This window comes from Serinus canaria, chromosome 5 (assembly GCF_022539315.1).
Source record: "Serinus canaria isolate serCan28SL12 chromosome 5, serCan2020, whole genome shotgun sequence".
Lineage (NCBI taxonomy): Eukaryota > Metazoa > Chordata > Aves > Passeriformes > Fringillidae > Serinus > Serinus canaria.
The window spans coordinates 9,467,167-9,491,933 of NC_066319.1; the positions used below are offsets into that span (position 1 = coordinate 9,467,167).

The following is a 24,767-nucleotide window of genomic DNA, read 5'->3' on the forward strand; positions in this document are numbered from 1 at the left end:
CCCCTTTGGTGTTTATGGCTTTGCTGCTGGACCCAGCTGCTTTTTCCAGGAGTGGTGCTGGTCTCCGTGGCTCCCAGAGGTGTCACTGTGACAAACCATGTGGTATTTCCCAGCCCTCCCACCTTGCCTTGCACCCTTGTCCCCAAAGCCACCAGTAAGCAGAGAGAAGGCAGTACCAGGTATTTTACTGCTTCATGTCCAAGGAGCAATGTCAGGGATGTCTTGCAGAGAGGGGGGCAAGCAATGATGCCTGGCTTGGCAGACACAAGGCTGAGGACAGTTGGCTGAGCGGGACCAGCGCCAGGCATGTTGATGGGTGGGATGTGAGGTGTGTTTGGGTCAGCAGGGACAGTGCCAGGCACGTTGATGCTGGGGACATCCAGGCAGGGAGGCTGTGTGCTGGGCAACTGGGGCTTAGAGAAAGAGCTTGTCGTAGCAGGGCTGGCAGTACATCTTGTCGCCACGCTCATGGAAGGTGCCCTTGTGCAGCCGGCCCAGGCAGTAGGCACAGACGAAGTGCTCAGGGTGGTACCTGCGCCCCGCGGCCGTGATGCAGCGCCCGGTGACGGGGCGGCCGCAGCCCTGGCAGATGGTGCCCTGCCGCTGGTGGAAGTGCAGCTCGCAATAGGGCCTCCCCTCCAGCTCGAAGAAGGACCCGCCGGTGAAGCCAGTCAGGCACTCCTGGGGGAAGGAGAGAGGAAGGCTGGCGTGGCCCTGGGAACGCCCCCAGTCCCTGCATCCCCGCTGTCCCACTCACCGTGCACACGAAGCACTCGGTGTGCCAGACACCCTGCAGGGCTGACAGGTAGTTGTCAATGACAGGGCGCTCACAGCCCTGGCATTTGGGGGCGAACATGGCCAGGAAGTCCTGGTGGCAGTATGGCTTCCCATTGCGCTCCAGGAACCCTGTGGGGAGGGGATTGGGATGGGCACCCACCTGGGGATGGCTCACACTGGGGGTGACAGTGGGACATGGACACGGTGGTACCCAGGATAGGAGGCAAGGGAGAGACTGTGGGGAGCTGTCAGATGGGGTGATAAGTGCAAGAGCAGGGGATACCTGGGATAGGGGCAGGACCCCCGCACCTGTTCCTTGGGACATACCCTCATCTCCAAACACCTTCCCACAGTGGGCACAGAAGAAGTGCTCGGGATGCCAGGTCTGCTCCAGGGCCGTGAGGACTTTCTGCAGGAAAAGCCGAGGTGAGGGGGCTGGGGGGAAGCGGGGGAGGCCAGGGGGTGGGTGGGTCACTCTCTCACCTCGCGGATGGGGCCGGTGCAGTAGGCACAGCGAGGGGAGAAGGCCTGGTGATAATCCTCCTCACAGAACGCCCGCCCGCCCTGCTCGAAGAAGGGCCCCTTGTCCAGCTCCTGCCCGCAGCGGGCACAGGTGAAGTGCTCGGGGTGCCAGGTTTTGCCCAGGGCTGTGAGCACCTGCGAGGAGGAGGCACGGGGGCTGTGAGGGCAGCTCCGGGGGGATGCCCAGGGGTGCCAGGCTGGCAGCGGGGCTCACCTTGCCAGCGATGGGCTTGCGGCAGGCGGCGCAGACGCCGGCGGGCGCGGCCATGATGCCCAGCTCCTGCAGATCCCGCGTGAGGCTGTCCAGCATGTTGTCCAGCAAAGATCCTGTGGGCACCCCAGCTCCCTGCCCTGCAGCTGCCAGCTGCCAGGAAGGAGGATGGTGAGGTCCAGGTGAGGGCTAAATCCCTCAGTCTGGTGCCTCCAGGGCCAAGGCTCACCTTGCTCTCCGTGTGGCCCAGGTCAGCCAGGAGCTCATCCAGCTGCCGGGTGGCCTCCGTGTGTGGGGGTGAAGGGAGCAGTGGCTTTGGGACTGGCACAGGGGTGCTGGGCATGGCAGAGAGGGGAGATGCTGTGGTGTCCAACCCAAAGTCAGGACCAAGGCCCCCTCCACCCCTGCCAACACAGCCCTTTCCCACAGGCCACCACAGGGAACACTGCAGGTTTGCAGGATACAGTCTGTCCCAGGTGACTCTGGATGGCAGATCCCAGCAAGGAACAGACAGCCCCAGATGGCTTTGCACTCCCATGACCGTTTTTACCTGTACACTGAATCCAAACCTTCTCCTGGAGGCTGAGCTTGAGGTGGCAGTGGCACCTGAAAGGACAAGCCCTTGTGGCAGAGCCCTCAGGGTGCTCCCCTGGCAGCTTCCCCTGCCCAGCTCCACCACCCCATCATGAGCTGAGGGGTCTCTGTGCTCAGGTGTTACCTTCAGGGTACCATGCTGGGCATCCTGGCTGGAGCTTGGTCCCTGCAGTGCATGGTCCTTGGAGGCCAGGCAGGAGCTCTGCTCCAGTTCTTCCAGCAAAGCATCTTCACGGAGACACGCGGGTCAGGCCCCACAGCCACCAACTGCCCACCCTGCGGTCTTGTACCACTCCCAAAATCTCAGGAGCAAAAGGCGTCACAGCAGGTCCTGCTGGCCAGCTGCCAGCCCTGAGGGGCCCTGAGCACCCTCCCCAAGGCCCTCATCCCAGTGCAGGATGTGCCCACCTTCCCAAAGAGTGTGAGTGGGGCAGAGTCCTGCCCCCACACACCATCCCTGGCCAGCAAAGAAACCTCTGCCTCAAGTCCTCAGCTTGACCCAGCACAAGCCCTGGCAGGGAAAAGCTCAGCCTGGGCCCATCTGCGTGTCCAGAGCACCACTTCCCCCAAGGTGGGCCGAACACCTTCCCTTTCCTCTTTCACCCCTCTGCCTTGGCTGTCCCTCACTCTGGGAAACAGGGGATGCCCCCAGCAGTGTGGCTGCTCCCCCGACCCCAGCTCCCCAGGCCAGGGATGGCTCCCAGCTCCCGCTGGGTGCAGCCAGCGTTGCAGCGCTGCCTCAGCCCATTTCCTGCTCTCAGGCTGGCTCCATTTTTGGCCAAGGGCTCGCTCCACCACGGCCCCATTGTTCCCTTGGGATGGGGGAGGCACAGGAGGGAGCAGGGCTCCAAGGCTGCCCCTCAGCGTCATCCCCTCCCGGTCCTGAGGTACAGGAAGGAAGAGGCTCCCTGGAGGTACCAAAAATGTGACCCCAAGCCAGACCTGGCTGCAGGATCAGCTCTGGAGAGGCAAAACTTACCCAAATCCTCCATCCTGCCTTGGCGTGGGGTCGCAGGGCAGGGGCAGCGCCCCGAGGTGCTGAGATGGCAGCAGAGGCTGCGCCGGCTCTGTTCCGGTCTCGCCTCCACCCCCTGCGCCGGGGTTTGTCACCCAGGGTTTCCTTTGTGGGCTGCACACACCACGGGTGACGGGCACAGCTGGGGCACAGGGAGCCACAAACAGCCCAGGCTGGGGCTGCAGAGGGGAGAAACTGGCCAAGGGGCTGCCCAAGGAGCTCCAGAAGCCAAGACGTGGATGTCCTGCTGACCCAGGCCCTGTGCAGAAGCCACTGGCCACGAGTGACAAAGGATGGCGTCCCTGTGCTGGCTGGAAATGATTTGTGGCAGCATGATGGAGCAGTGCTGTCACATTCCAGCAGAACCTTGCCTTTGGGGAGACGCTTGTGGACCCTCATCATTGATTTCCAGGTAACAGCAAATCCCTTTTTGGCAGAGAAATCTCCTGGCACTGCTGGGAGCAGGCAGTGGATGTGGAAACAGCTCCAGGGCACTGGGGGAATGCCAGAGGTGGGTGCACATGGCTTGGTGTGTGCTTTGGGCTCTTGTTTGGTGTTTGGAGGAGGCAACACCTGGTGGGTGACCAACAACATCTCTGTCACCTTGGCCACGTGTCGCCTGGCTTGGCTCCTCTTTAGCCCAGCCACAAAAACCTCGGGAGCAAAGGTTAAGAGCCACAGACTCCATGCTCTCTGTGGGGAGGCACCAGCACCCACATGGTGGGTCAGGCTGGCCCTGCCTTGGCCCCGCTCCTGGGCACTGCTGAGCCCCCATGGGTGGGACGGGCTGGAGCTGAGCCCCTCAGCTGCCACCTCAGGGCTCACTTCATTCCTGACTCCATTTTGTCACCTGCTCACAGCAGGGACATCCAGCAGAGCCCTGCCCCAGGAACCAACCCACTGTGTCTGGGCTGTGTCCAGGCGAGGAATGCTGAGAGCCACCCACAGCCCAGGGGAGGCACCGCTGCTGTCCCTGCTGGGGCTGCCTGGCCATGGGATCCTGCTGTCAGGCACTTCCCTTTCTGCACTTCACAGAACCTTCCTGTCTGCGGAAGGTTTTGGGCTATTTTTAGCCTTCTCAGTGATTTAGTGATGTGTGAGCCCGAGTGCACAAGAGCATCTGGAGCTGGAATATCTTAAAACTTGTACGTCCAGAGCCCAGAGGCCAAAGGCTGAGCTGTGCCCTGCCCTGAGCTCTGCTCCCCTGTTCCAACAAGAATTAAGGACCCCAGCCTTGCCGGCAGAGGGGAAATCAGTCATGACAATGGCAGGGACAGGTTGGCACAGGACTGACCAAAAGCAGGGACAGGAGGAATCCCTGAGCAAGGATCCCGAGGTTTTCTTTAACCTTAATGCAAGAACATTCTCCTCCCTCCCAGTGTCTGGGTCAGGGGAATGTGGGCTCTCCGCAGTGAGGGGGTTTATTAGCACACTCTCAGGAACTGTTGGACACACTTTTGTTTTCTAGGAACATGGCAGAGCTCAGGACTTGAAATGCAGAAGCAGAAAGGATTTGAAATGCAGAAGCAGAAGGAAGCAGCAGGCGCTCAGAGCCCTCTCACTGCTGGGAACCAGTTCAGCAAACAGGATTTTCCAGCTCACCGCTGCGGGCTCTTTGAACCCCTGTGATTTTTGCTTTTTGTCTCCCGAGGGAGGATGAGGAGCACCTTGTTCTGGGCAAGTGTTACCCTTTGTTCTCTTGTCATAAAACGCTGGGTAAGATCGGCCAAACCCTCGGCTCAGGAGCCAGCACACCCCAGTCCTGCTCCCCAAGGTCCTGGCCTGGTGTCACATCCTGCTGCAGGATCAGTCCAGGTCCAAAAGCCACCGAGGCGGCTGGGACAGCAGGGAAGGGGACAGAGTGGCGACCGTGACAAAACCCGCTCCCGGGTGGCGCCTTCAGCGTCCGCGGGTGCGAAGTTTTGGCGTTTTGTGTGGGTTCAATGAGTTAGTGCAGTTCCTGGGGGACGATCAGGTGCTGATGGAGTTGTTTTGGGGAGGGACTCGGGCCTTGGAGACCACGGGGGCGGGTGTCCCCCCCGCACAGGCCCTCTCGGGGTTCCTGCCCAGGGGCCGTTCGCGGCGGGGACACGGCCGGGAACGGGGAACCGGCACTGCCTCAGCTCCGGTGGAACTACAACTCCCGGCAGTCATCGCGCATGCGCGGCCGCGGACGGAAGCGGGCGGGGCCAGGGCTGTGTGCCCCGCCCCCCTTGCGCCGGCCACCATTTTGTCACCGACTTTCACCCGCCGCCCGACGGGGCGTTTTTTTTTTTTTCTTAAAGGAGAAGCGGTAGCAAAAAGCGGCCCGGCCACCAGGCCCCGCCGGTACTACGGGCGGCGCCGCAGCCCCGCGGCACGGAGCAGCCGCGTGGGGCGGGGCGGCGAACGGCTTCCCCCGCCAGGCCTCGCCCGAGGGGCAAAGGGGCCCGGGGGCAGGCGGAGGGGCGCAGGCAGCGGCGGCGGTAGGGAGCCCTGCGGAGCCGGGGCCTGGGCGGCGGCCGCGCGGCAGACGGGCGGTCCGGGCGGAGAGGCCTGCGGGGCGGCGGCCGCGGGGGCCGCGCTCGAGTGGGCGCCGAGCGGGGCCGGCCGGGGGGGGAGCGGGAGCGCGAGCGCAGCGGCCGTGGCAGCGCCTGCGCGAGAGGCGGTGCGAGTCTGGGGCGCGCGCAGGAGCAGCGCGCTGATTGGCCGCTCGGTGGTGGGGGGCGGGCCTCGCCCCGCCCGGGCCGCCCATTGGCTAGGCGGCGCGCGAGCGGCGGGGAAAGGCGTGAGCGCGGCGGGCGGGGGCACTCGGGCCTGGGGGCCAGGGCCGTCCCCCGAGTTCCCCTCGCGGATTGGTGGTCGCGGGCAGGGGGCGGGGCGCAGGGGCCGCGCGTGAAGGCGGGCGGCGGGCGCTGATTGGCCGTGGGCGGCGGGGGCGGGCGTGCCCGGCCGAGGGTGGAGCGCGGCCGTCCCGGCCCCGCCGCCGCCGCCGCCCCGATGCCGGCGGGCACCGAGCAGCCGGGGGGCGCCGCCGCCGAGCCGCCGCCCGCTCCGGGACCGCCGCCCGCCGCAGACAGACCGCTGGCTTCGGGCCGCCGTCGTCCGCCGCCGCCGCCGCCCGCCGCCGATCAGGGGGAGGAGTCCGGCGGCAGCCGGGTGCTGAGGGGCGGCCGGGAGCGCGGCCGCGCCGCTTCGGCCGCGGGGGGAGCTGCAGCCGCTGCCGCCGCGTCCCGCCGCCGTAAGGCCGAGTATCCTCGACGCCGGCGGAGCAGCCCCGGGGCGCGGCCCGCCGCCGAGCAGTCCGCCGCCGAGACGCCGCCCGCGGCCAGGAAGGCCCCCCGGGCCGGGTGAGTCCCTGCAGCGCCGGGCTCCGCCCGCGCCTTCCGGGGGTCGCGGCCGCGGGTGGGGGGATGCGGGCGGCCTCTGTCCGACCCGCGCGAACGGGCCCAGGCCCTGGGGCCGCCTCCGGCCGCGGGGTGTCCCCCGCCGCCGCCCCTTTGTTCCGGCCGGGCTGGGCCGGCCCCGCCGGTCCCTTCCCAGGAAGGGCCGTGTCCCGGGAATCGCCGGCTGCGCAGCGCCCTCGGGCAGCCGCAGCTCTCCCGGTGCCCCGCGGCGCCCGCGCGGTCTGGCTCCGTTTGCCAGAGGTCTGGGTGAGGGAGGCGGTGGGATCTGCCTTACCGGGAGGCGATGCTGCATTCGCTGCACCTCCGGTCCTGAGCGGGACACCGGAGCTTTCGAAAGTGCAGCTGCTCTCTCCTGTCCTAAGCATAGAATCCCTCTGGATCCCTCGTAACTGTCCTGGACATGGCTGGGCCTTTGCTGCTGGGTATTCCTGTAGCTCCCCTCAGCTTCCTGCGGCTGAAACAATCCACCTTGGCATGAGGGGTTGAAAACAACGATCCGATAGAGAAGCACCGCGACTTTGAGGAATTGGGGCTTATCTCCACATCATTCAGTTCCTTGTTGCTGCCCCCATCCCATCGAGTCTGGCTCTTACACTTGCTTTTGTGTTTTTTTCAGGTCCGCAGATAAAGTCGCTGGTAAAGGTAAGAGTTTAATTATTCACTCCTGGTGTTGTGTTCCTTCTAGAAAGTCTGGGTTGTCCCATGGGTTAGCCCAATCCTCTTTTTTGGATCTTCCTTTCAAAGAATGTTTTAGTGCTGGGTGATGTGCAGTTTCTTTCTGAGTCTCTCTCAAGACTCTGGAACTGTGATAAGCTGCTGCTGCTGCTGCTGCTGTTGGCACATGCCCAACCTGCAAAATCTCACTGTCCCAAAAAGCACTTGGGCTTTCCATGGCTGTTGGAGCATGAGGCTGAGCAGCTCCATGGTTTAACACTTCTTGTTTCACAGCAGTCCCAAGTAGTCGGCAAATCCTGGCTTCACTTCTGTTCTGTGCTCAGAAATATAGGAGTAGATCCTCAAGAGACCTGGGAAAGTTGTGTGGAAATCAGAGTAGTCAGGTATTCACCCTTGTTCTTTTCTAGCTTTAGTGGATTATGGAGTTTTTACGCTGATGTCTTCAGGGGTGAAAGAGAAAATTATTTAGAACTGGGGGCAGGAGTAGGGTCTGAACACAAAAGCCCCAGCTGTGGGCATCTGCAACCTGGAGCAGAACTTTTGTTTTCCAGTGCACACTGTGAACTTTGTGCACCTATTTAACAATTCTTGTTAAGAAAAAAAAAAACAAAAAAAGGTGCTAGAGGGCTTTGCTCCTTACCTGGTGATGACTTCTGAAACAGATCCAAGTCGAGGGCTTTGTGTAGTGTTGTTTTTTGATCTGGCACCAGAGAATTGTGGCAGAATGAAGCCCTGAGGAAAGGAGGTCACACACCTGTGCCGATGAATTCCCCTTTCTGCTGGAGCTGTCCGGGTTTGTTTGCCAGCAGCTCTGTCTCGGAGGCTGCTGTTATTCTCGTGCTTTGGTAACTCTTTAGCTTTCCTCCTACAAGTCTTTATTCTGTTTGGGTGTGGAAATCCATCACAGTTCCAGCTGGCAAAGTGTGTTTTTACAGACTGAAGCAGAATTAACCACTGTGTTGAGTCTAGATCTTACTTGTGTGTATTTACCCCTCACTGTGTACAGGGTGGGCAGCATAAGGTCAGAGCTTCAGGCTTTCATGTCAAAGCACAGTTGCTGAAATGTCTAAAAATTTTGGTTTCGTATGTGTATAGAGTTAAGACTTGCTTGGGTTTTGGTTTAAGGAGAAATATTTATTTGCAGTAGTAGAAAATAGGCAGAATATTCCCATTTTTACCCCAGGAAGTAAAAGTTGTCAGACTGAAATTCCTGGGTTTGGGGTCTCTCTGCACTTGAGCCGTTTTAGCCATCACCTTGGCCTCTGAGAGTTTCAGCTGTGCTTCAAGGTGAGAGTGGAAAAAGTGTTTGTTAAACTTCTGGGGCTTATTTGTTTCCCAATTAGATTTGCAGCCAAAATGATGGTAGGAATAGTTGCGTGGAAATTGGCACCGGGAAGTGCTGACTTCTGGGCCAGAGGAAATCTGTGCCGTGGGGGATGGGGGTTGTTTGTTTCTGGTTTATATTTTAGTCTGCAGGAGCACAGAAGTGAGGAAGCTGCACTCGTGTGTCTTGGCTGCACGCTGGATGGAGCCCTTGTGCACCTTGTGCTCCTTGGAGAGGACCTGGGAACAGGCTGAGGAGTGTCTTCCTCCTTCCTTCCTTGGACAGGTTGTGCAGGAGCAGGAGGGGCTTCTCCCTCCTCCTCCTGTTGGGCTTTAGCAGCGGTTTTTGAAGGAGCCAGATCAGTGTAAGCAAGCAGCAGCTTTCCTTGCACCACAGGGTTTTTGGTAGCCAGGAGCCCCCTGTGAGCCTGGAAGGCACTGGAAGGCACAATCTCATTTGTCCTTTCACCCTGCAAGGAGCTGGGATAAGGTTCTGAGTGGTTCTGGTGAAGGTTTGGATTTTTTTTTTTTTTTTTTTTTTTTTTTTCGCATTGCAATATTAGCCTTTACTGTCAACTGCTAAATCCAGTTGGGAATATTCCCTTGGACAGCCATGGTGCAAAGCCATGGGATCAGGCTTTTCCTGCTTCCCCTTGGCAGTTCTGGCTGTGCAGGTCTGAGAGGGAGTTGAGAGGGAGATGAGAGCCGAAGGTGTGTGTTGTGTCGTGTCACGGCCCAGTGTGACTGTCACCACGGGGGCAGCTGCAGTGTCAGCCTGTGCTCTCTGGCTATTCCCTGTTGCCTGCTTAGTCATGCAGTTCCAGGATTTCCCAACGTGTGCCTGCAGAAATATTGGATGCATAAGTAGAATGTTTAATCTCAGCTTACAAATGAATTTGTGTAGCTACAGTCGCTGTGTAGCAGAATTCCTGTCTGCCTTCCCACAGCGCTCTGTAGCCTTGTGGGAATTATTTTCATTTTAGTTGGGAGAGTCACCTCCCTGGAAGCCTGTTCTCAAATCCAGGGGTTTTGCTAAGAAAACAGTTAGGTTTGGCAAATTTTAAAAAAGATGGAAAACTTTGAGACTCAGGAAGTGGCAGATGGGTTTGTACAGAGAGGACTTACATTATACCTTCTTAATGCTTCATGCTCCTTTTGGGAGCATTGCTTTCCCTTAAGGCTTTGTCAGTGTTTGGAGAAAGTAATGTCATTATTTAAAACCAAACCTTATAAAAATGCACTGAATTTAAATAGCTCAGACTGCCCAAACCCTCCAAGGATTTTCCTGTATCCCATCTGTACAGTTCCACAGTGCTCTGGTGGGGAAGAGCCCTTTGAATGGAGCTTTGCACTTCGACATTTTTCCTGAGTTTTATTTTTGTCCATGCTATTATGAAGCCAGGTGTTTGGTGCCTTACCCACTGCGTGGTTGCTTCCTTAAATCTCAGAGGTGTGCATTTGATGTGGTGCATTTATTTTTATAGCAGCTTTTTAACTTAGCAATTAATAGTTTTTCTTTTCACCTAATTGCACGTGTGTATTTTCTGAAATTGTCTGCAGGGTCAGTAAGAAGCTTCCAAATGCATTATGAATCAAAGTTCAGCTCTGTTGAAAAGCAGAGCAGTGCCCAGAATCTTGTCTTTTGGTTGTGTAAACAAAGCCACAACTTCATTATGAGTGTCCTTCCAGGTTTCCTTTTCTTGTCCTTTCTCCCAGGGACTGGCATTCACTCACGATTTTTAATCGATTTTTGATGAAGGAAAGAGAGACAAAAACTTATTCAAAATCTACGACTTCCCATATGTTGGGCAAGGGTTTTGGTGATGGCTGATTCCAGCTGTTCCTGCAGCTGAACACTTGACAGACAGAAGTTTCCTGGTGCAGCCCTGACTCTTGGATAGGGACCAGGGACCCTGTTGGGAGGGTCTAGAATTACAGGCTTTTTCAGCTCACAACTCTGTATCACTGTCATTTCTGAGGCTAGGTAAATAATTGATACATCTCCTAAGGAGGGGTTTGGGAGGTGCCTGGGTATCTCAGCATGTAAAAATGCCATGAATGTGTTAGACAGCTGAAGCAAGGGAAGTAGATGGAGAAGTCCTGGGAAAAGGCTTATCCAAGACTTTCACTTGAGAGGAGGGAAGCAGAGCTGCTGGGTGAGGGACATACTCTGTCCAGGTGTGTTCTGAGGCAGGTCTGCTTCAGCTCTGCAAGCCTGGTTTTTAAAATGATAAGTATTATCAGCTGAATGCCTGATCTTCCAAGGGCAGCAGTGTGTGCTATCCCTGGCAACACGGTAGTGGTTGAGGGGGGAATTTATAGAGGATGGTTTCAAGTGTCCTTGGGTTTGATTTAGCTTTCAAAAATGAGATATTCACCACGAGGACTTAGAACATGCAGCAGTCACCTTGAGATCCGCTAAAGAAAGCCAGGAGGGTGCAGTTTCTGCTCTGATGGTGAGGTTTATACATGCTAGACAGCAGCTTGATGGTTTACAACACAGTGTGATGTCTCACATCCGGGATTCCAGTCAGGCTTTTCCAGCCAAATGTTGCTTATTCCCACCCTGTTAATCAAGGATCAGACAGTGAGTAATGCAAAGCAAGCTACATGCTAGGAGAAAAAGGATCATTTGGTTCAGAAGACTTGATGCAAAACTATAGATTGCAGGCTGGGAGGAATCAGAGAGGTTGTGGATTGCTGGAAGTATCCAAGGTCAGGTTGGACAGGGCTTGGAGCAGCCTGAGCTAGGGGAAGTTGCTGCCCATGGCAGAGGTTGGAATGAGCTGAGATTTAAGGTCCCTTCCAACCCAAACCATTCTGTGATCAGTAACATTTCAAAGGGCATTGAGTTCATGAAGGCCCAGTGTCACAGCAAGGGCCAAAAAGTGAGATCAAATGAACTGTACTCAGGAATTTTAGTTTTTAAGGGATTAACTTGCTCACAAGACATTTCAGCCAGTTCTGTTATCTTGCCAAAGCATGTTTGGAGACCAGCCATGAGCCAAAAGGAAACCACCTGTACAAGCTGTAAATAAGTGTGGAGGCCTCAGGCTAACAGCATTTGTGATGCTCTTTGCTCTAGCACAGCACCAGAAACATCCAGCTCAGATCCCTCAGGGATATTGCCAGGTGTACAATTCAAATGAAGTATATGTTTGGGGGATTCTCTAAACATGACTTTTCACATGGCCCAACTTTGAAGCTGGCCTTTCATAAAGCACTTGCTGAACTTTATGAGTGTCTCTTATTGTGCTTATAGCCAGCAAATCATTGTCTTAGAAGCCTTCATTCAAGGGAAATACAAACTGCTTTTAAATATTAGTGTCTTTCCTTGGAGGGAATGTGAGGAGAGTTTTAAGGGAAGGTCTGCTGAGGTGAGGGCCTGGGGAGTGTCCTGGCTCAGCATAGAGGGCTGAGTAGGTTCCCACAGCAGGCAGTGACACCTTGGGTTTTAGCTTTTATATTTTTCAGATTCTTTGCTACTTGGTATGTAACTCTGAAACTTCATATTAGGTGTTAGTAAGTTCTCTTCACAGGGTAGTTTGAAAAGACAATCCCTTCCCAGCTAGAGAATCAAGGACAACCATTACCCAAAAAGCATAAACAATGGTGAAGAGAAGGGGGCAAGCCAGGGGGTTGAGACTTCATGACCTGGAGCTGTAACTGGACAATTGAACCCAATGTGTAGATGAGCTGAAACTTAAAAAAGTGTAAAAACTCATGACTAGGAACCGTCTTGGATTCATCCTGGGTGTAGCCCATGCCAGGCTCTTGTGCTGCCCAAGGTGTACCCTTTTGAGACCTTTCAATAAATACCTGTTTTATCCATTTAGCTCTGTCTAGGCTCTGTTCCAGATCAGCCTTTCTAGGCATCAGCAGGGGCTGCTGTGATTTAAGGTGTGATTTAAAGAGGGCATTTATGCATTTTGTACTCTGATGAAAGAGACTGCACTGGCTGTTTCAGCTCCCAAAGAAGAGAAGGAGGAGGAGGAGGAGGAGGAAGTGTCTGGCGCGCTCAGCCATGGCTCTCCCGTGGGCACGGCCCGGCCCAGCCGGAGCTGGCGCAGCAGCCGGACGGCGGCCGCCCGCCAGCGCGACCCCGAGAACTCCCGCGCCTCCAGATCCAAGGCTGGCTCCCTGCAGCTCATCTGCAAGTCAGAGCCCAACGCCGACCAGCTGGAGTACGGTACGTGCCACAGAAGGCCTGGGGACAGTCAGGGCTCTGGGTGTCACTCTGGGCGTGTGGCTGTGCTGGCGTGGTGCCGCTTGTCACGGGTGCCTTCTGCCACCAGCACTCCCGGCTCTGAATGTCGACGGAGGTACCGTGAGATAGATGAGCTCACTGCAGCGAACACACTTTGAAACCTAATGGTGACTTTTCCTTTCAGTGGTCACAGACGAGCATCAGTCTCCAGATGGAGTCAGGTAGGACATGTTATTTTGTGGTGTTTCTTCCTATTTGGTGTCTCAAGGTGGGCCTGAGTCGCTTGAAAATAAATGTTAGTGTGAAATGACCCATGAGGCAGACAGTAGCTCTGTCTCTCCTTTGGCCCCTCACCTTTGCAGTTCCAGTGTGCACAGATGTCAGGAGATACTGTGAAGAAATGGATAGTAAGATTTGATCTGGGCATTCCACCTGGTAGCTTTGTTGCTGTGGGTACGTGGGTGGGTTCAGGAGAGGACACAGCTCTCCCTGGCCTGTTCTGGTTGTCACTGTGCTCCTTGGTCAGTGCAAGCTGTTACCTTTCCCCAGTCATGCCTGGATGAGGAAGTGCAGTGTAATAGTGTCCTTCCCATGCTGGGGAAAGGTGCACAGATATTCTTGCAGTGGTGGCCAAGCTGTTGCTGCCAAAGTCCTCTCTTCTCCTTTTCTCCCCACAGCGATGATGATGAGGAGATGCTCATCAGTGAGGAAGAAGTTCCCTTCAAAGATGATCCCAGAGATGAGACCTACAAGCCCCACCTAGAGAAGTATATTGGATTATGTATTTACTGGGGGTTTAGACCAAAAAAATATGGGCATGTTACCTGAATTAGCTTAAATGACCCAAAGCACCTGTGCTGGTTGATCTGGTGGAATGGTTCTAAGCATTGCCTGCATTGGCCAGAACTGTTCTTCTCTCAGGGACTGAAGCTTTTAGAGCCTTGCTGGCTGCTGGATGCTTCCCTAAGCCTGGTTCTTACTTCTGCTTGAAAGTGGGACTTGAAGAATAGACCTGAACTTAGGTCCAGTTTTTGTTTAAGTCTTTGTAAAAAGCAGGCAGTGAGAAGACTATTGGAGTAATGTGTTGTATTTGTGTCTTTGTAGGGAAGCACCAAAGCAAAGGAGAAAAACTAGCAAGGGGAAGGAAGAAAAAGAAAGGCAGAAAGAGATTAAAGTGGAAGTGAAAGAAGAGAATGAGTTTCAGGAGGATGAAGAACCACCAAGGAAGTAAGTACACTCTGCAGTTATGCCAGTGTGTGCTGTGTGTTTTGCATTCTTGCTGGTGTACAACAGTGTTTAATTGTTGTTGGTTCCCCCCATCCCCCACCTCCTCCTCTGGGCCTGACAGCTGATGGGGCAGCACTGTTTATCCTGTGCCCTCACGTCTTGTGTGTCTTCAGCCACAAAAATATATCAGAGTTTATCTTAAGTGGAGGGGGTTTTCATCATCCTGTGGTTAGTCAGCCTCCCTGGGTGTGACCACACAGTGGGAAATACTTCAGGGTGTCCTTACAATGGGTTCGTTGTGATGCCTCAAGGGGATCCCGAAAGCCAGTGGGAGAGGGCAGCATTCCTGCTGTGTGCTGGGGGCAGACACTGGGATGTCTTGTCACTGGAATACCTTGTGTGTGCGGTAAGTGTCCTTTTTGTACAGTGAGGACCTCACCAGAGGTCAGGAAAATCAGCTGTTTTCCCCTTGCTTTCAAGAAGTAAAACAGTAAACTTTTGCCACCCAGTCAGTCGCCAGTGGCCCGACACCTTCTGGTGTGTGCTGTCCCTGGAACTCATGGCTGAAGCATTCCTCCTGGCAGCAGAGGGAGATGGGTTTATGTGACTGTGTGTCAAAGCCATTCTTTGGGATAATGTGAGGGGAAAAAAAGAAAAAGGAGCTGGTTTTGTACCTCAGCTTCTCTCTGAGTGGTTGGAACAGCCCGGGCTCCCTCTGCTGACCTGCTGCACACTGGTGGTGTAATTTCTCTTGCTGTTCCTGAGCTGCTGCTGATTCACAGTGGAGAGGAGTGAGGAGGCTGATATTTTGAGAATATTTTTGTCTGTCGGAGATTGCTTTCTGAGGCTTGAGGTTTTGTTGTTTGAATCAGACACTACTTTTTGTGCGTAATAAAACCTGTGAATCTTCTTGAATGCTGATTGTGTGTTCAGCATGTTCCTGGCTTGCCATCAATACAGATGTCTCAGTAGAGCCTAGAAAATACTTCCATCAATCTGCTCCAAGTGTCTCCGCAGCAATAGGATCAGGCAGGCAGAGCTGGGCAGAGCTGTGGCTTGGGAGGCTGCAGTTTACATGTGAGTACAGGTCTGCTGAGACAGAACCTAGATTTTAGTCTTGACAGGTACAGAAGCTGCTGTGGCTAATTCAGAGCCCTGCAAAATAGCTGCTGGATCATTAATCCCGTTCTTCCTGATTAGGCAGATGGATGTTTTTCTGTGGTGTGGAATGTTCCCCAGCAGAGCAGAGGAAACAGGGTGCACTGTTGGTTCTAGACCGTGTTGGCAAAATTACACGTTTATGAAAAATGCAGTAGGAAATGGGAAGTATTGAGAGAGCAAACCATGTGAAGCATTTATTTCTCTGGAATTCTCCATCTTTTGAATCTGTCTCCAACTTGCACTCAGGTTTTTTTCTAGACCATGCAGTTAATGAGGCAATACAGCATACGCTTCAAAGTCTCTGTGCACTGCTAATGTAAAGAAGCTTCTCTCAGTTCTGTTTCTGTATCCCTGTTACAGGAGGGGAAGGAGGAGAAAGGATGACAAGAGCCCAAGGCTGCCCAAGAGAAGGTAAGTGATCCTCTCAGCCCAGTTCTGTTCTGCAGACTTGCTTCCCTTGTGTCCTGCTAGCAGACAAGGATTGTCCCAAAGCCATCTCTCTGCTGTGAAGGGAATAAAAACCAAAACCAGCAGCATGCCTTGTCTTCCCTCTTCTCCTTCCCCTGTAGGTGTTGGTTTAATTTCTTCCAAGTGAACTAGCCCCCTGCCCATTTCTCAGTTGATCCCTCCTATGGCATTGCCCAGCAGTAAGAAATTGCTTTGGGATTTCTGGGTCTCCTGAGGTTTTCTCAGCTGTAGGGAGAGCCCTCAAGTAGTGGCAGGAGAAGAGGTGGCTCTTGTGCAGCAATTGTGTCACAGCCCAGGCAAGGGTTTTGGAGCAATGGTGCTTTGCTGTGCTTGCACTTGTTATTTGTGGCATGAGACGCATCAGCCCCTCACAGACACAGAGAATTGTGATTCTAAATAGAATATATATAGAATCTTTATCTATAGAATCACCTGATCATAGAAGCAGCCAAGCACTCTGCCCCTCTCCTTGCTGATTTCCCAGGAAGAAGCCTCCGATCCAGTATGTCCGCTGTGAGATGGAAGGCTGTGGCACGGTCCTGGCTCACCCGCGGTACCTGCAGGTTGGTGGGGCTGTTCCCTTCCTCTGTGGCACCTGGAAGGGCAGGGAAGGGATGCTTGGAACAGGCAGCCAAGCCTCCACTGGCACTCACATCCCTTCCTGATACTGTCATTTTGGAAGGCTTCATTGTGGCCAGTTGTAGCCATGTGTGTGAATGTCTGTCAGGTTTTATTTTCCAGTGGAGATCTAAATTTGAGTGAGCCCCAGCTGTTCACTCAGCCAGGAACATTCTCCAAACATCCACTCTTTCTTTCCAGCATCACATAAAATATCAGCACTTACTGAAGAAAAAATACGTGTGTCCTCATCCCTCCTGCGGTCGGCTCTTCCGGCTCCAGAAGCAGCTCCTGCGGCATGCCAAACATCACACAGGTACAGGGGGATGGGAAAAAGATGAAAACTCCTCTTCAGGTCAGTAAACAGATAGAGGGAAAATGGAAAAGCCTCTGGGACTTCTGCAGAGAAGCCAAGTCAGGTGGCATAGATTTGCAGCAGCAGGGTATTACTGTCTTCTGGATTACCATCTTTTAAGCAAACTAAAGAAATAGACTATAGAGATTTTAATTCTCCTTCTGGCAGGCATCACTCAGGGGCTCTGTAGAGGAATAAACCTCTACAGATAAAGTCTGATTTATCCCAATGTGCCAGTCTTTCAGTTTTGATCAGAGTGGATAATTAGCTCTTAGGAGAGTCTTAATTGTGCCTCGCCTCTCCAGATCACCGGCTGTGGTGCGTTGTGGGACACCTCCTCCTCCCAGAACTTGTAGTTCTGCTTCTTGGGCAGCTTTACCTGCACCACCTGAGAGTTGGGAAAGGGGGCAGGTCTGTGGGAGAGCAGTGCTGCAACTGGTGTTGTCTTTCAGATCAAAGGGATTACATCTGCGAGTACTGTGCCCGGGCCTTCAAGAGCTCCCACAACTTGGCAGTGCACCGGATGATCCACACGGGCGAGAAGCCCTTGCAGTGAGTACCTCTGCCTGTGCCTCGCCCTCCTGCTCTGAGGGACCCCCAAAACATCCATTTCAGAGCAGCTCTGAAGTCAGGCTGGAGCCTGTTCTTGGTGTCTCAGCTCTCTTTGAACAGACATTGTGTCACCTGCTCCTCGGGGCCATGTCTCTTGGTGTGGATCTGTGGAATGTAAGCCCTCAGTAAATAAAATTAGAGTTGGAGCTGCAGTGACATTAGCGAGCCCCCGCTGTTCTCCTGAGCTGCCACCTTGCTACTATTGTCCTTATGGGCGTGTGTGGATGTCCCTTTGTTGTGACCTCCTCGTTGTTTCCTCCCAGGTGTGAAATCTGCGGATTCACCTGCCGGCAGAAGGCTTCCCTCAACTGGCACATGAAGAAGCACGATGCAGACTCCTTCTACCAGTTCTCCTGCAATATTTGTGGCAAGAAATTTGAGAAGAAGGACAGCGTCGTGGCCCACAAAGCCAAGAGTCACCCCGAAGTGCTCATTGCTGAAGCGCTGGCTGCCAACGCGGGTGCCCTGATCACCAGCACCGATATCCTGGGCACTAATCCCGAGGCCATTGTGCCGCCCACAGATGGCCAGGGCCTCCCGCTGCTCCCCGACCCCCTGGGCAGTGCTCCCCCAGCAGATTGCCTGCTGCTGAGCCCGGAGGGGATGCCAAAGCCCTACTGTGGCGGGGCAGAGCGAGTGAGCCTGGTGGCTGACGGCAAGCTCTTCGTGGGCAGCGGCAGCAGCGCGAACCCAGAGGGGCTGGTCATGAACACAGAGATGCTGGGAGCCAGCGCGGAGGTGCTCATTGAAGATTCAGACTCTACTGGACCCTAGTGGCAGGGGAGCACCTGGGTGCTGGGACAGTTGGGACTCTGTATTTAAAAGGAAAAGGAAAAAAAAAAAAGGAGGAGGCACTTACTGAAAGAGAGGAAAGTTAAACAAAACTTACAATACTAGTAAATAACTGAAGGGTCTGCTCCCCTCCAGCGCGGATCACAGCACATCCTCTTTCTCCCAACCACTTCTCTCTCTCCCACGGCCCCTTTGTGGAAAGGGGCACGTGCTGCCATTGCCAGAGCAAGTTGGATTGAGCGACGGATTTCTCCAAGGGAGGGGGCATTGCCGAAACCCCTGGCTCTACCCCAAAGCAGTTGCCTTTCTGGCTCCTTGGCGTGGCCCCACTGGCAAACTAAAAAGCGTTGGACGTGCTCTGGAGAAGTTCCTTAGGACTCCCTCTGCCCCTGGTCCCGACTTCTATGCACCACTGCACTCTGGTCCTTGCAGTCTCCTCCTTCCTGGCCGGGGCTGGGAGTTTGGCACTTTAGCCCCTCGGCAGGGTGAGCTGTGAAGCAGCAGTGCACATCCCGCTCCCACCACGCTCCCCTGCTCCAGCCCTGGCAGGAAGTGGAGGGAGGGAACGCCCTGGCTCGTAGATCATGTTTGCTTGGAGAGGCCCGGGGGCTACAGGAGCCCTGCGTGGGAGAGGCAAGGAGGAGCATCCCAGTTTGACGACAGTAATTTGCACTTTGAACATGCTTCGTTTTTGTGTTGTGGTAACAAGATTCCTTATTTATTGTTTAAAAAAGGGTCGGTATTTTTTAGTTCTGTTCTTAGGGGCGGGGGTGGAAGGGGTTCAGGCTGTTTCCCAGTAGGCTCCAGTGCAGGGAGCTCCAGTGCCATTGTGCCAGCAGCTGGGAGAGCTGAGGTGAAGGCAGCACTCCGGAGTCAGATGTGTCTTGCAGCTTTTACAGAGTAGAGGGAGAGCCCCTGGAGAAGAGCCTGTGTGCAGTGGGAGTCTCTGCAGCAACGTGTTAGCAGGAGGATGAGGTGAGTGATGGGCTGTCTCTCCCTCCCAGCTCCGGGTGAGCTCCTTGCATTAAATGCCTGTTTTGCCTCCAGCCTTTTGGGGAAGGACATTGTTAGCCAGGAACTTGTTCTTGTGACTTGTGACTCTTGGGACAGCCATTAGCTACTTGCTGCTGGGGAATGTGGTGCTCCTCATCCAACTCTGCCTCTCCTTTCCAGGTCTAGAAAAAGACACAGCAGGGACTGAATGTGGTTTTCTCAGGCTTGTTTATCCAAGGCAATAGATTGATGTGGGACTACGGGGCTGTCAGTTTTTCTCCCTGCCCTCATTTTGAGGGGGGATTGTGTAGCTGCGTTCTGAAAGCTTCTCTTTTCTGCACAGACACCCCAGCTTTCCCTGAAACGTGGCGGGTCAGGTGTTGCCTGCTGGTGTAGTTAGGGCAGCTTTGAGCCCTTGGAAAAGTTTACATAGGATAAGATGTGTCTGCTATGGAGACTTGGATTTTTTTTGCTCTTCTCTGAAACTTTGTGTGGAGATTCAGTGGCCTTGAATTCGTAGCAGCTTTGGAAGAGGTGAAGAATAACCTGTTTTTTGTTTATTTGCTTGTTTTTTGGTTGGGTTACTGGGGTTGGGCGCAGAGCTGAAGTATCTTGTCTGAGCACAAGATCAGCTGAGTTGGTCTGTAGCACACAGCAGCTTGTTGAAATCGGGTACCTGGGGGTCTGGAAAACGGCAATAAAACGTGGAATTTAATTGGATTAACAGGAAACTGACTCTGAACACCCACTCTGTCCCCTGTGACGCCTGGAAATCCAGCTGTGGCCCAAACATGCTGGCTTTTCTCAGGCTGTTTGTCCTGGTTTGCCCCCTCCCACCCTTCCTCCTCCCCCTTACACTGATACCTTTGTCAGAGCAAGTCGAAGCACTTCCTGGTGTTGCGGATGGTGGCTGAGCAGTTGGGTGTCCTATGCCCTGGGCGTGGGTGTCCCATGGTCATGCTGTGGCAGCAGCTTGGCTCACATGAGGGCCCAGTACACCTGGTGGCAGGTCTGTGGTAGAATGGTGTTAAACTGAACCAGTTCCTTCAGTTGAGATGATCCAATGTCTTGCTTGGATTGCTTTACTGTGGTTTCCAGCAGGAAACTTTCTGGGTGGCAGCTGGTCCCCTCCCCTTGCAGGCTAGAGAGGGGCAGCACTCTGGGGACACTTGGTGGCCCTTGGGGCAGGTTGGCTTTGTCCTTCTGACATGGTGCTGCTGGAGCTGTGTCTCTGTCGGCCCCTGTGCCTGTGGGAGGTGCAGGGTGGGCAGAGCCTTGCACAGAACACTAAAGGAGAGCTCGGGGGTTTGTTGGTCGAGGAATGGCACTAAAACGCCTTTGGGCCAAGGGCTTGCTCACCTCTGGTGACCCAGCACTTGGCACCAGGCTGGGGGAGGCTGCCTCGTCCCACGTCCGCCCCAGTGGAGCAGGGTTTGCCCCTGGCTGCACTTCTGGGATGCAAAATCAAACATTTCCTTTGCTTCCCAGCCTGGACACCTCTGATCCCTGCCGCTCCCTGCCTTGTCCTTCCATGACACCTCTTGTAGCTCTCCCTTTTCTTTTTCTGGCCGTGGCCAGGTGCCTGTCTGTCCTCTAACCACAGCCTGCTCGCCCCTGATGCAGGAGAGATGTGTAGCTCCCTTCCCACGCCCCTCTGAAGCCCTAAAACTGATACAGCCCTCCTGCAGCTCCTCTTCCCCTCGATGTCTCTCCTTCACTCGCATGCAGTTTGCTTCAATAAATTATTGTAGTAGTTTGCAATAAACTTTTTTGTATTTTTTTCCCCTGTATTTATTTTTTTTTCTCCTCCCGGGGAGGGATTGGAGGGTGCACGAGGCCCTTTGACACGGGCAGCACTTGAGGGGCCCTGGGCCACTGGGCTGGGGCTGGGGGCTGCTGTGGCAGGGGTTCCCCAAGCTCAGCAGCTTCTGCAGTAGCCACAGGGTGGCAAGGAGGCTTCTGGGCATATGGGGACCCCCCAGCCCTGGGACCCCTAGCCAGGCACACTGTGGTATTTCATGGGAAGCTGCTTTTCAACTCGTGGGGTTTTTCTCACTCTTGATCTGGGTAATGCATAACCAAAATAAACATACTGAGGAAAAACCAACCCAACCCGAAGGGCTGTTTTTGTCTTGGTGTGTGCAGCTCAGCTGTGGGGTGGCTGGTGTTTTCTGGGGTGGTTGGGATACATTTCCTTATCTGCACCCCCTCTTTAGGGCAGGACCCCTCTGGGGAAGCGGGGTTAGAAGCATCTGGCACAGATCCTTCTGCCAGGGTTTGGGTTGCAGTTTGGCTTGGGGCTGCTGCGGGCTCTCCAGCCTGGGGGCTGCCCTCAAGCATTGCTTGGCCCTGCTCAGGCTCCAGCCGGCTGCCGGGCTGAGGTGTTGAGCAATGTCCGGGCTTTGCTCACCTCTTCCCGGCAGTGGATTCCCGCGCTCTGGAATGAGCCGAGGGTTTAGCGTGCTGCTAATCTCACTGTGTGGCTGGGAGGGAGGAATGGGTCAGACGGGGCTGGGAGCCTGTTGCTGCTGCGCCAGACAGTTCTGGGCAAGGCACTGAGAGTAGCGATGCGTGGGGGAATTAGGGGAATAATCTGTCGCTGTTGATCCCAGAGGCGGGAATTTGCAGCGTCGTGCCAGGCCCCAGGCACGGAAGAGGGGGAGAACCAGGCCAGCGGACGTGTGAGCGGAGCTCCCGGCTGGAATGCACCAGCTCAGCAAGGGATTGTCCTCGCCGGGCGGCTGCTGCGCCCGGAGCCTGGTGGCCGTGACAGCTGCCCGGACCATGGCGGCTGCAGGGAGCCCCTCTGCTGCCCTCCGCCGCCGCGACCTCTGCAGCCGCGGCATCCGCCTGGCCGGCAAGATGCGCGCGGATGTCGTCGACCTCCTGGACGCCTACGTGAGTTTGCCCTGCTCGTTGTGCCTGCCGCGGGGCTGGGAGCACCGCTGGGATCTGGGCAGCTGTGCTGGGGTGCGAGGACCCTGACCCGTGGCAGGGATGGGGCACGGAGTCCTGCCGGATCCAGGCCTGCTCACACCTGGGCGAGACTCGGGCAGCTTGCGCTGCCCCGACACCCGCAGGGCTCAGGGCTGGGGATCCCCCCAAGTGTGTCCTGCCTCCGCTGATCCCCGGCGGGTCTCACCCTGCAGGTGGAGCAGCAGGGCTTGGACGCCTCGGCCAGTGTGGCGGCAGTGGAGGGGGTGCCGCTGGCGGCGGTGGAGCGCTGGGACGAGCAGACGGGCACCCAGCGGCTGCTGGAGAACCTGGCGGCCTACCGGGCCTTCCGCGCCCTGCTGGCCCAGATGCTGGAGGAGCAGCGGGAGCAGCTGGGCGAGGCCGACGCGGGCCTGGGCCGGGCGCTGGCGGCTGTCCTGCTCCAGGTCTCGGCCTTTGCCTACCACCTCGAGGAGCTGCTGCGGCTGGAGAGCCGCGGGATCCCCGGCGAGGAGGGGGACGAGGAGGAGGACGGGCCGCCGCCCCCGCCGCGCCTCAGCCACTTCGAGCGGAAGCTGCGGGGCCTGGGCGTGCTGCGGGAGCTGGCCCAGTGGGCCGTGAGGTCCGTGCGGGACCTGCGGCAGCTCGCCAAGCCCAGCCCGGCCACCGGCGCAGCCCCTGGCCTGGCCGAGAGCCCCTGAAGGCAAGCACAGGGTGGGGAGTCTTGGGTGCCCCTGGGGCTCCTTGCCCACCTCTTAGAGGGCAGATGAGAGAGAAGGAGGGGACGTGGAGGGGAGGGACCGTGCCATTAATCCCCATGCTTTTAATGCTGCTCCCTTTGGGGAAACTGAGGCACAGGCTGCAGTCTACCCTGGAGGGAGCAGGGATCCTCAGGGGTCCTTGGGCTCTTCCTACTGGACCGTTGAATTATTCCCCAGGAAGCAGCTTTGCTGCTCACCCCAGGGCCTTGAGGCATTAGCAATGCAATTCTCTTTGGAATTTGGACACTGCCTATGGCAGGCAGATGCTGCCTTGGGGCTCTTGTGGATGCAGGGCAGGAGCCAAGGGACAGAAAAGCATCACCGGGTGAAAGGAGTCTTGGGACCTGCCCCCCAGCTGCAAGGCACAAGGCTTGGCCTCCTGCACATGGATGCTCCTTCTGCCCAGCTTAGTTGGCTGCTCATTGAATTTCTGCTCTAACTGCTTGGGGGCTTTTTGGGGAGGGGGGAAGCAATCAGGAGGGGGAATTCTTAATTGCTTGGACATAATGGAGAGGATCTTTTAACTGAAAGTGGATATTTTAGATATGATTCGGAAGCCCTTCTGCAAGGGGAAGGGCTTAGTGCATAGTGCCTGCAGGGCTTATTTTAGGACTGGGAATGGCTTGGGGAAATCTAACAGCCCCAACCACATCGTTCATCCTGTGGAGTGCTGAGATGTTTCACAGCTTCCTGGGTCACAGTTCTCCTGCCGACTGGATGTGATGGCTGCCGTGTGAATAAAAGGGCTGGGAGATCTACCAGGGTGATGTACTTCTTGGGGGAGGTGGGGCAGCTCACCAGGAGGCTGGGCTGCCCAGTTCCCACTCCAGGGAAGGGTCCATCCCAGAGGGCTGAGAGGTTTGGGGGGATGTGACCCACTGGGAGGTTATGGGGGAGATGAAGGAGATGGTGGGTCACTGGGGTTGTGCCCTGTCCTGGTGTGGCCCTGCCCTCTTCCCTGGCCTGTGAGAGGATGGGCAGCATGGGGGGAGACCAGGGCCACAGAGCCGGGAGGAGGCTGGGGATGTGCCTGGCCGGCTCTGCACAAAGCGGCTTTGTGGTGGCAGGTTGGGACAGCACCGGGCACAGTGCCTGCCCCAGCACCAGCAGCGTCTGCACAGGCACGGGGCCTCTGGGAGACAAAGAGCAGCCCAAGGCTGAGCCCCCAGTGCCATCCTGCTCACCCACCAACCCCACAGGGCCGCAGGGTTGGGGCAAGGGTGGTTTGGTGGGGTCTGGTTTTTTATCGGTGGGGCCTGAGAGGAAGAACCTGCACCTTCTTCATTGCCACTTACTGCCTGCCCTCAGCTGCCTGCAGCTCAGACTGGATTATTTCAATCTTTATGCTTCCCTGCACTGGGGAATAACAATTTATGGCCTTTTTTTTTTCAGGATTAGTCAAAGCAGGTCTCCTTTCTGACAAGTATTTTTCTTGCCCGCTGCTGTGTGCTTGAAGCCACCTTTCTCTTCTCCCCTTGCACCTTCCAGCTCAGCAGTGGCTGGGTGCTCACACCCTCCTCACCTTCTTGGGGGTGGGCAGGGACGTCTGGAGCAAATCCATTCTCGTCCTTGAACCTCACCACCCGACCAGGTGGGAACAGACCTCTTTTCTCCGGCAGCACAGGCCGGGTACGAGGTGACCTTCAGATCCCAGGGAGCCGGCCAAGGCTGCAACCCGATCCTCCCACATCAGCTGCTGGCAGACAGCTCAGCTCCAGGCTGCACTTGCGCTCCAGGGTGAAAGCAGCAATGGAGACCAAGGTGGACAATGGTGTTGCCCCAGGGATTTCCCTGGGCTTTTGCAACCTTCCTTACTCCTTCCCTGTTAGCTTGCCAGCTGGGTGCACCTGCATTTGTGGAGCAGCCACCACGCTCAGGAATGGCCACCCTACCCAGACACAATGGGAAAAAGCAATCCATTAATCCAAACCTCCACGCTTTGGCTGAGCAAGAGGCTCCAGCTCCCGGCCTTGCCCTGCCAGCCAGCCCCCACCATGCCGTGCAGAGGCGGTGACGTCTGAGCTGGCTGGGATTTAATGCTATTTTTTAGCTGCAGCCCTAAGGGAATCACCAGTGAAGTGATTTGGCGAGGACAAGGGCGCTGGACAGCTGAGCTCCCGTGGTGCCAGGAGGGCC

The 24,767-nt window shown here is 55.8% G+C and overlaps 3 protein-coding genes across 5 annotated transcripts; 2 read left to right on the plus strand and 1 right to left on the minus strand.

Annotated features, from left to right (window-relative positions):
* Window positions 1-165: 165 nt before the first annotated feature.
* LPXN (leupaxin) lies at window positions 166-3,526 on the minus strand. Of its 2 annotated transcripts, XM_030240239.2 has the most exons (9): window positions 3,084-3,526; window positions 2,229-2,332; window positions 2,061-2,116; window positions 1,740-1,845; window positions 1,514-1,663; window positions 1,261-1,434; window positions 1,105-1,186; window positions 758-906; window positions 166-681 (listed from the first exon to the last, which is right to left on the minus strand). In XM_030240239.2, the coding sequence occupies exons 1-9, from the start codon at window positions 3,094-3,096 to the stop codon at window positions 415-417; spliced, it is 1,101 nt and encodes a 366-aa protein (XP_030096099.2). In that variant the 5' UTR covers window positions 3,097-3,526; the 3' UTR covers window positions 166-414. The 2 variants fall into 2 exon arrangements, with proteins under 2 accessions (XP_030096099.2, XP_050831343.1); XM_050975386.1 differs by lacking the exon at window positions 3,084-3,526 and having other exon boundaries at window positions 1,740-2,116; window positions 2,229-2,309.
* A 2,557-nt stretch (window positions 3,527-6,083) lies between these two features.
* Window positions 6,084-20,717, plus strand: ZFP91 (ZFP91 zinc finger protein, atypical E3 ubiquitin ligase). 2 transcript variants are annotated; one of them, XR_007777703.1, is made up of 12 exons: window positions 6,084-6,448; window positions 7,122-7,147; window positions 12,471-12,692; window positions 12,895-12,931; window positions 13,388-13,477; window positions 13,815-13,937; window positions 15,459-15,509; window positions 16,051-16,129; window positions 16,386-16,500; window positions 16,992-17,091; window positions 17,415-18,644; window positions 18,834-20,717. XR_007777703.1 is itself a non-coding variant. In XM_050975385.1 (11 exons), the coding sequence occupies exons 1-11, from the start codon at window positions 6,099-6,101 to the stop codon at window positions 17,923-17,925; spliced, it is 1,704 nt and encodes a 567-aa protein (XP_050831342.1). In that variant the 5' UTR covers window positions 6,084-6,098; the 3' UTR covers window positions 17,926-20,717. The 2 variants fall into 2 exon arrangements, 1 of the variants encoding a protein (XP_050831342.1); XM_050975385.1 differs by having other exon boundaries at window positions 17,415-20,717.
* On the plus strand, window positions 18,770-23,389 carry CNTF (ciliary neurotrophic factor). Its single transcript, XM_030239898.2, has 3 exons — window positions 18,770-18,918; window positions 21,549-21,834; window positions 22,086-23,389. The coding sequence occupies exons 2-3, from the start codon at window positions 21,640-21,642 to the stop codon at window positions 22,569-22,571; spliced, it is 681 nt and encodes a 226-aa protein (XP_030095758.1). The 5' UTR covers window positions 18,770-18,918; window positions 21,549-21,639; the 3' UTR covers window positions 22,572-23,389.
* Window positions 23,390-24,767: the final 1,378 nt, after the last annotated feature.

Coding starts and splice junctions, on each gene's coding strand:
- ZFP91 (XM_050975385.1), top strand. CDS start 6,099: ATGCCGGCGGGCACCGAGCAGCCGGGGGGCGCCGCCGCCGAGCCGCCG. Junction 7,148..12,470: donor AGATAAAGTCGCTGGTAAAG/GTAAGAGTTTAA, acceptor TGGCTGTTTCAG/CTCCCAAAGAAGAGAAGGAG. Junction 17,092..17,414: donor ACGGGCGAGAAGCCCTTGCA/GTGAGTACCTCT, acceptor GTTTCCTCCCAG/GTGTGAAATCTGCGGATTCA.
- CNTF (XM_030239898.2), top strand. CDS start 21,640: ATGCACCAGCTCAGCAAGGGATTGTCCTCGCCGGGCGGCTGCTGCGCC. Junction 21,835..22,085: donor TCGACCTCCTGGACGCCTAC/GTGAGTTTGCCC, acceptor CTCACCCTGCAG/GTGGAGCAGCAGGGCTTGGA.
- LPXN (XM_050975386.1), bottom strand. CDS start 2,048: ATGGGAGTGCAAAGCCATCTGGGGCTGTCTGTTCCTTGCTGGGATCTG. Junction 1,664..1,739: donor TGGGCCACACGGAGAGCAAG/GTGAGCCTTGGC, acceptor CCTTCCTGGCAG/CTGGCAGCTGCAGGGCAGGG. Junction 682..757: donor CCGAGTGCTTCGTGTGCACG/GTGAGTGGGACA, acceptor TCCTTCCCCCAG/GAGTGCCTGACTGGCTTCAC.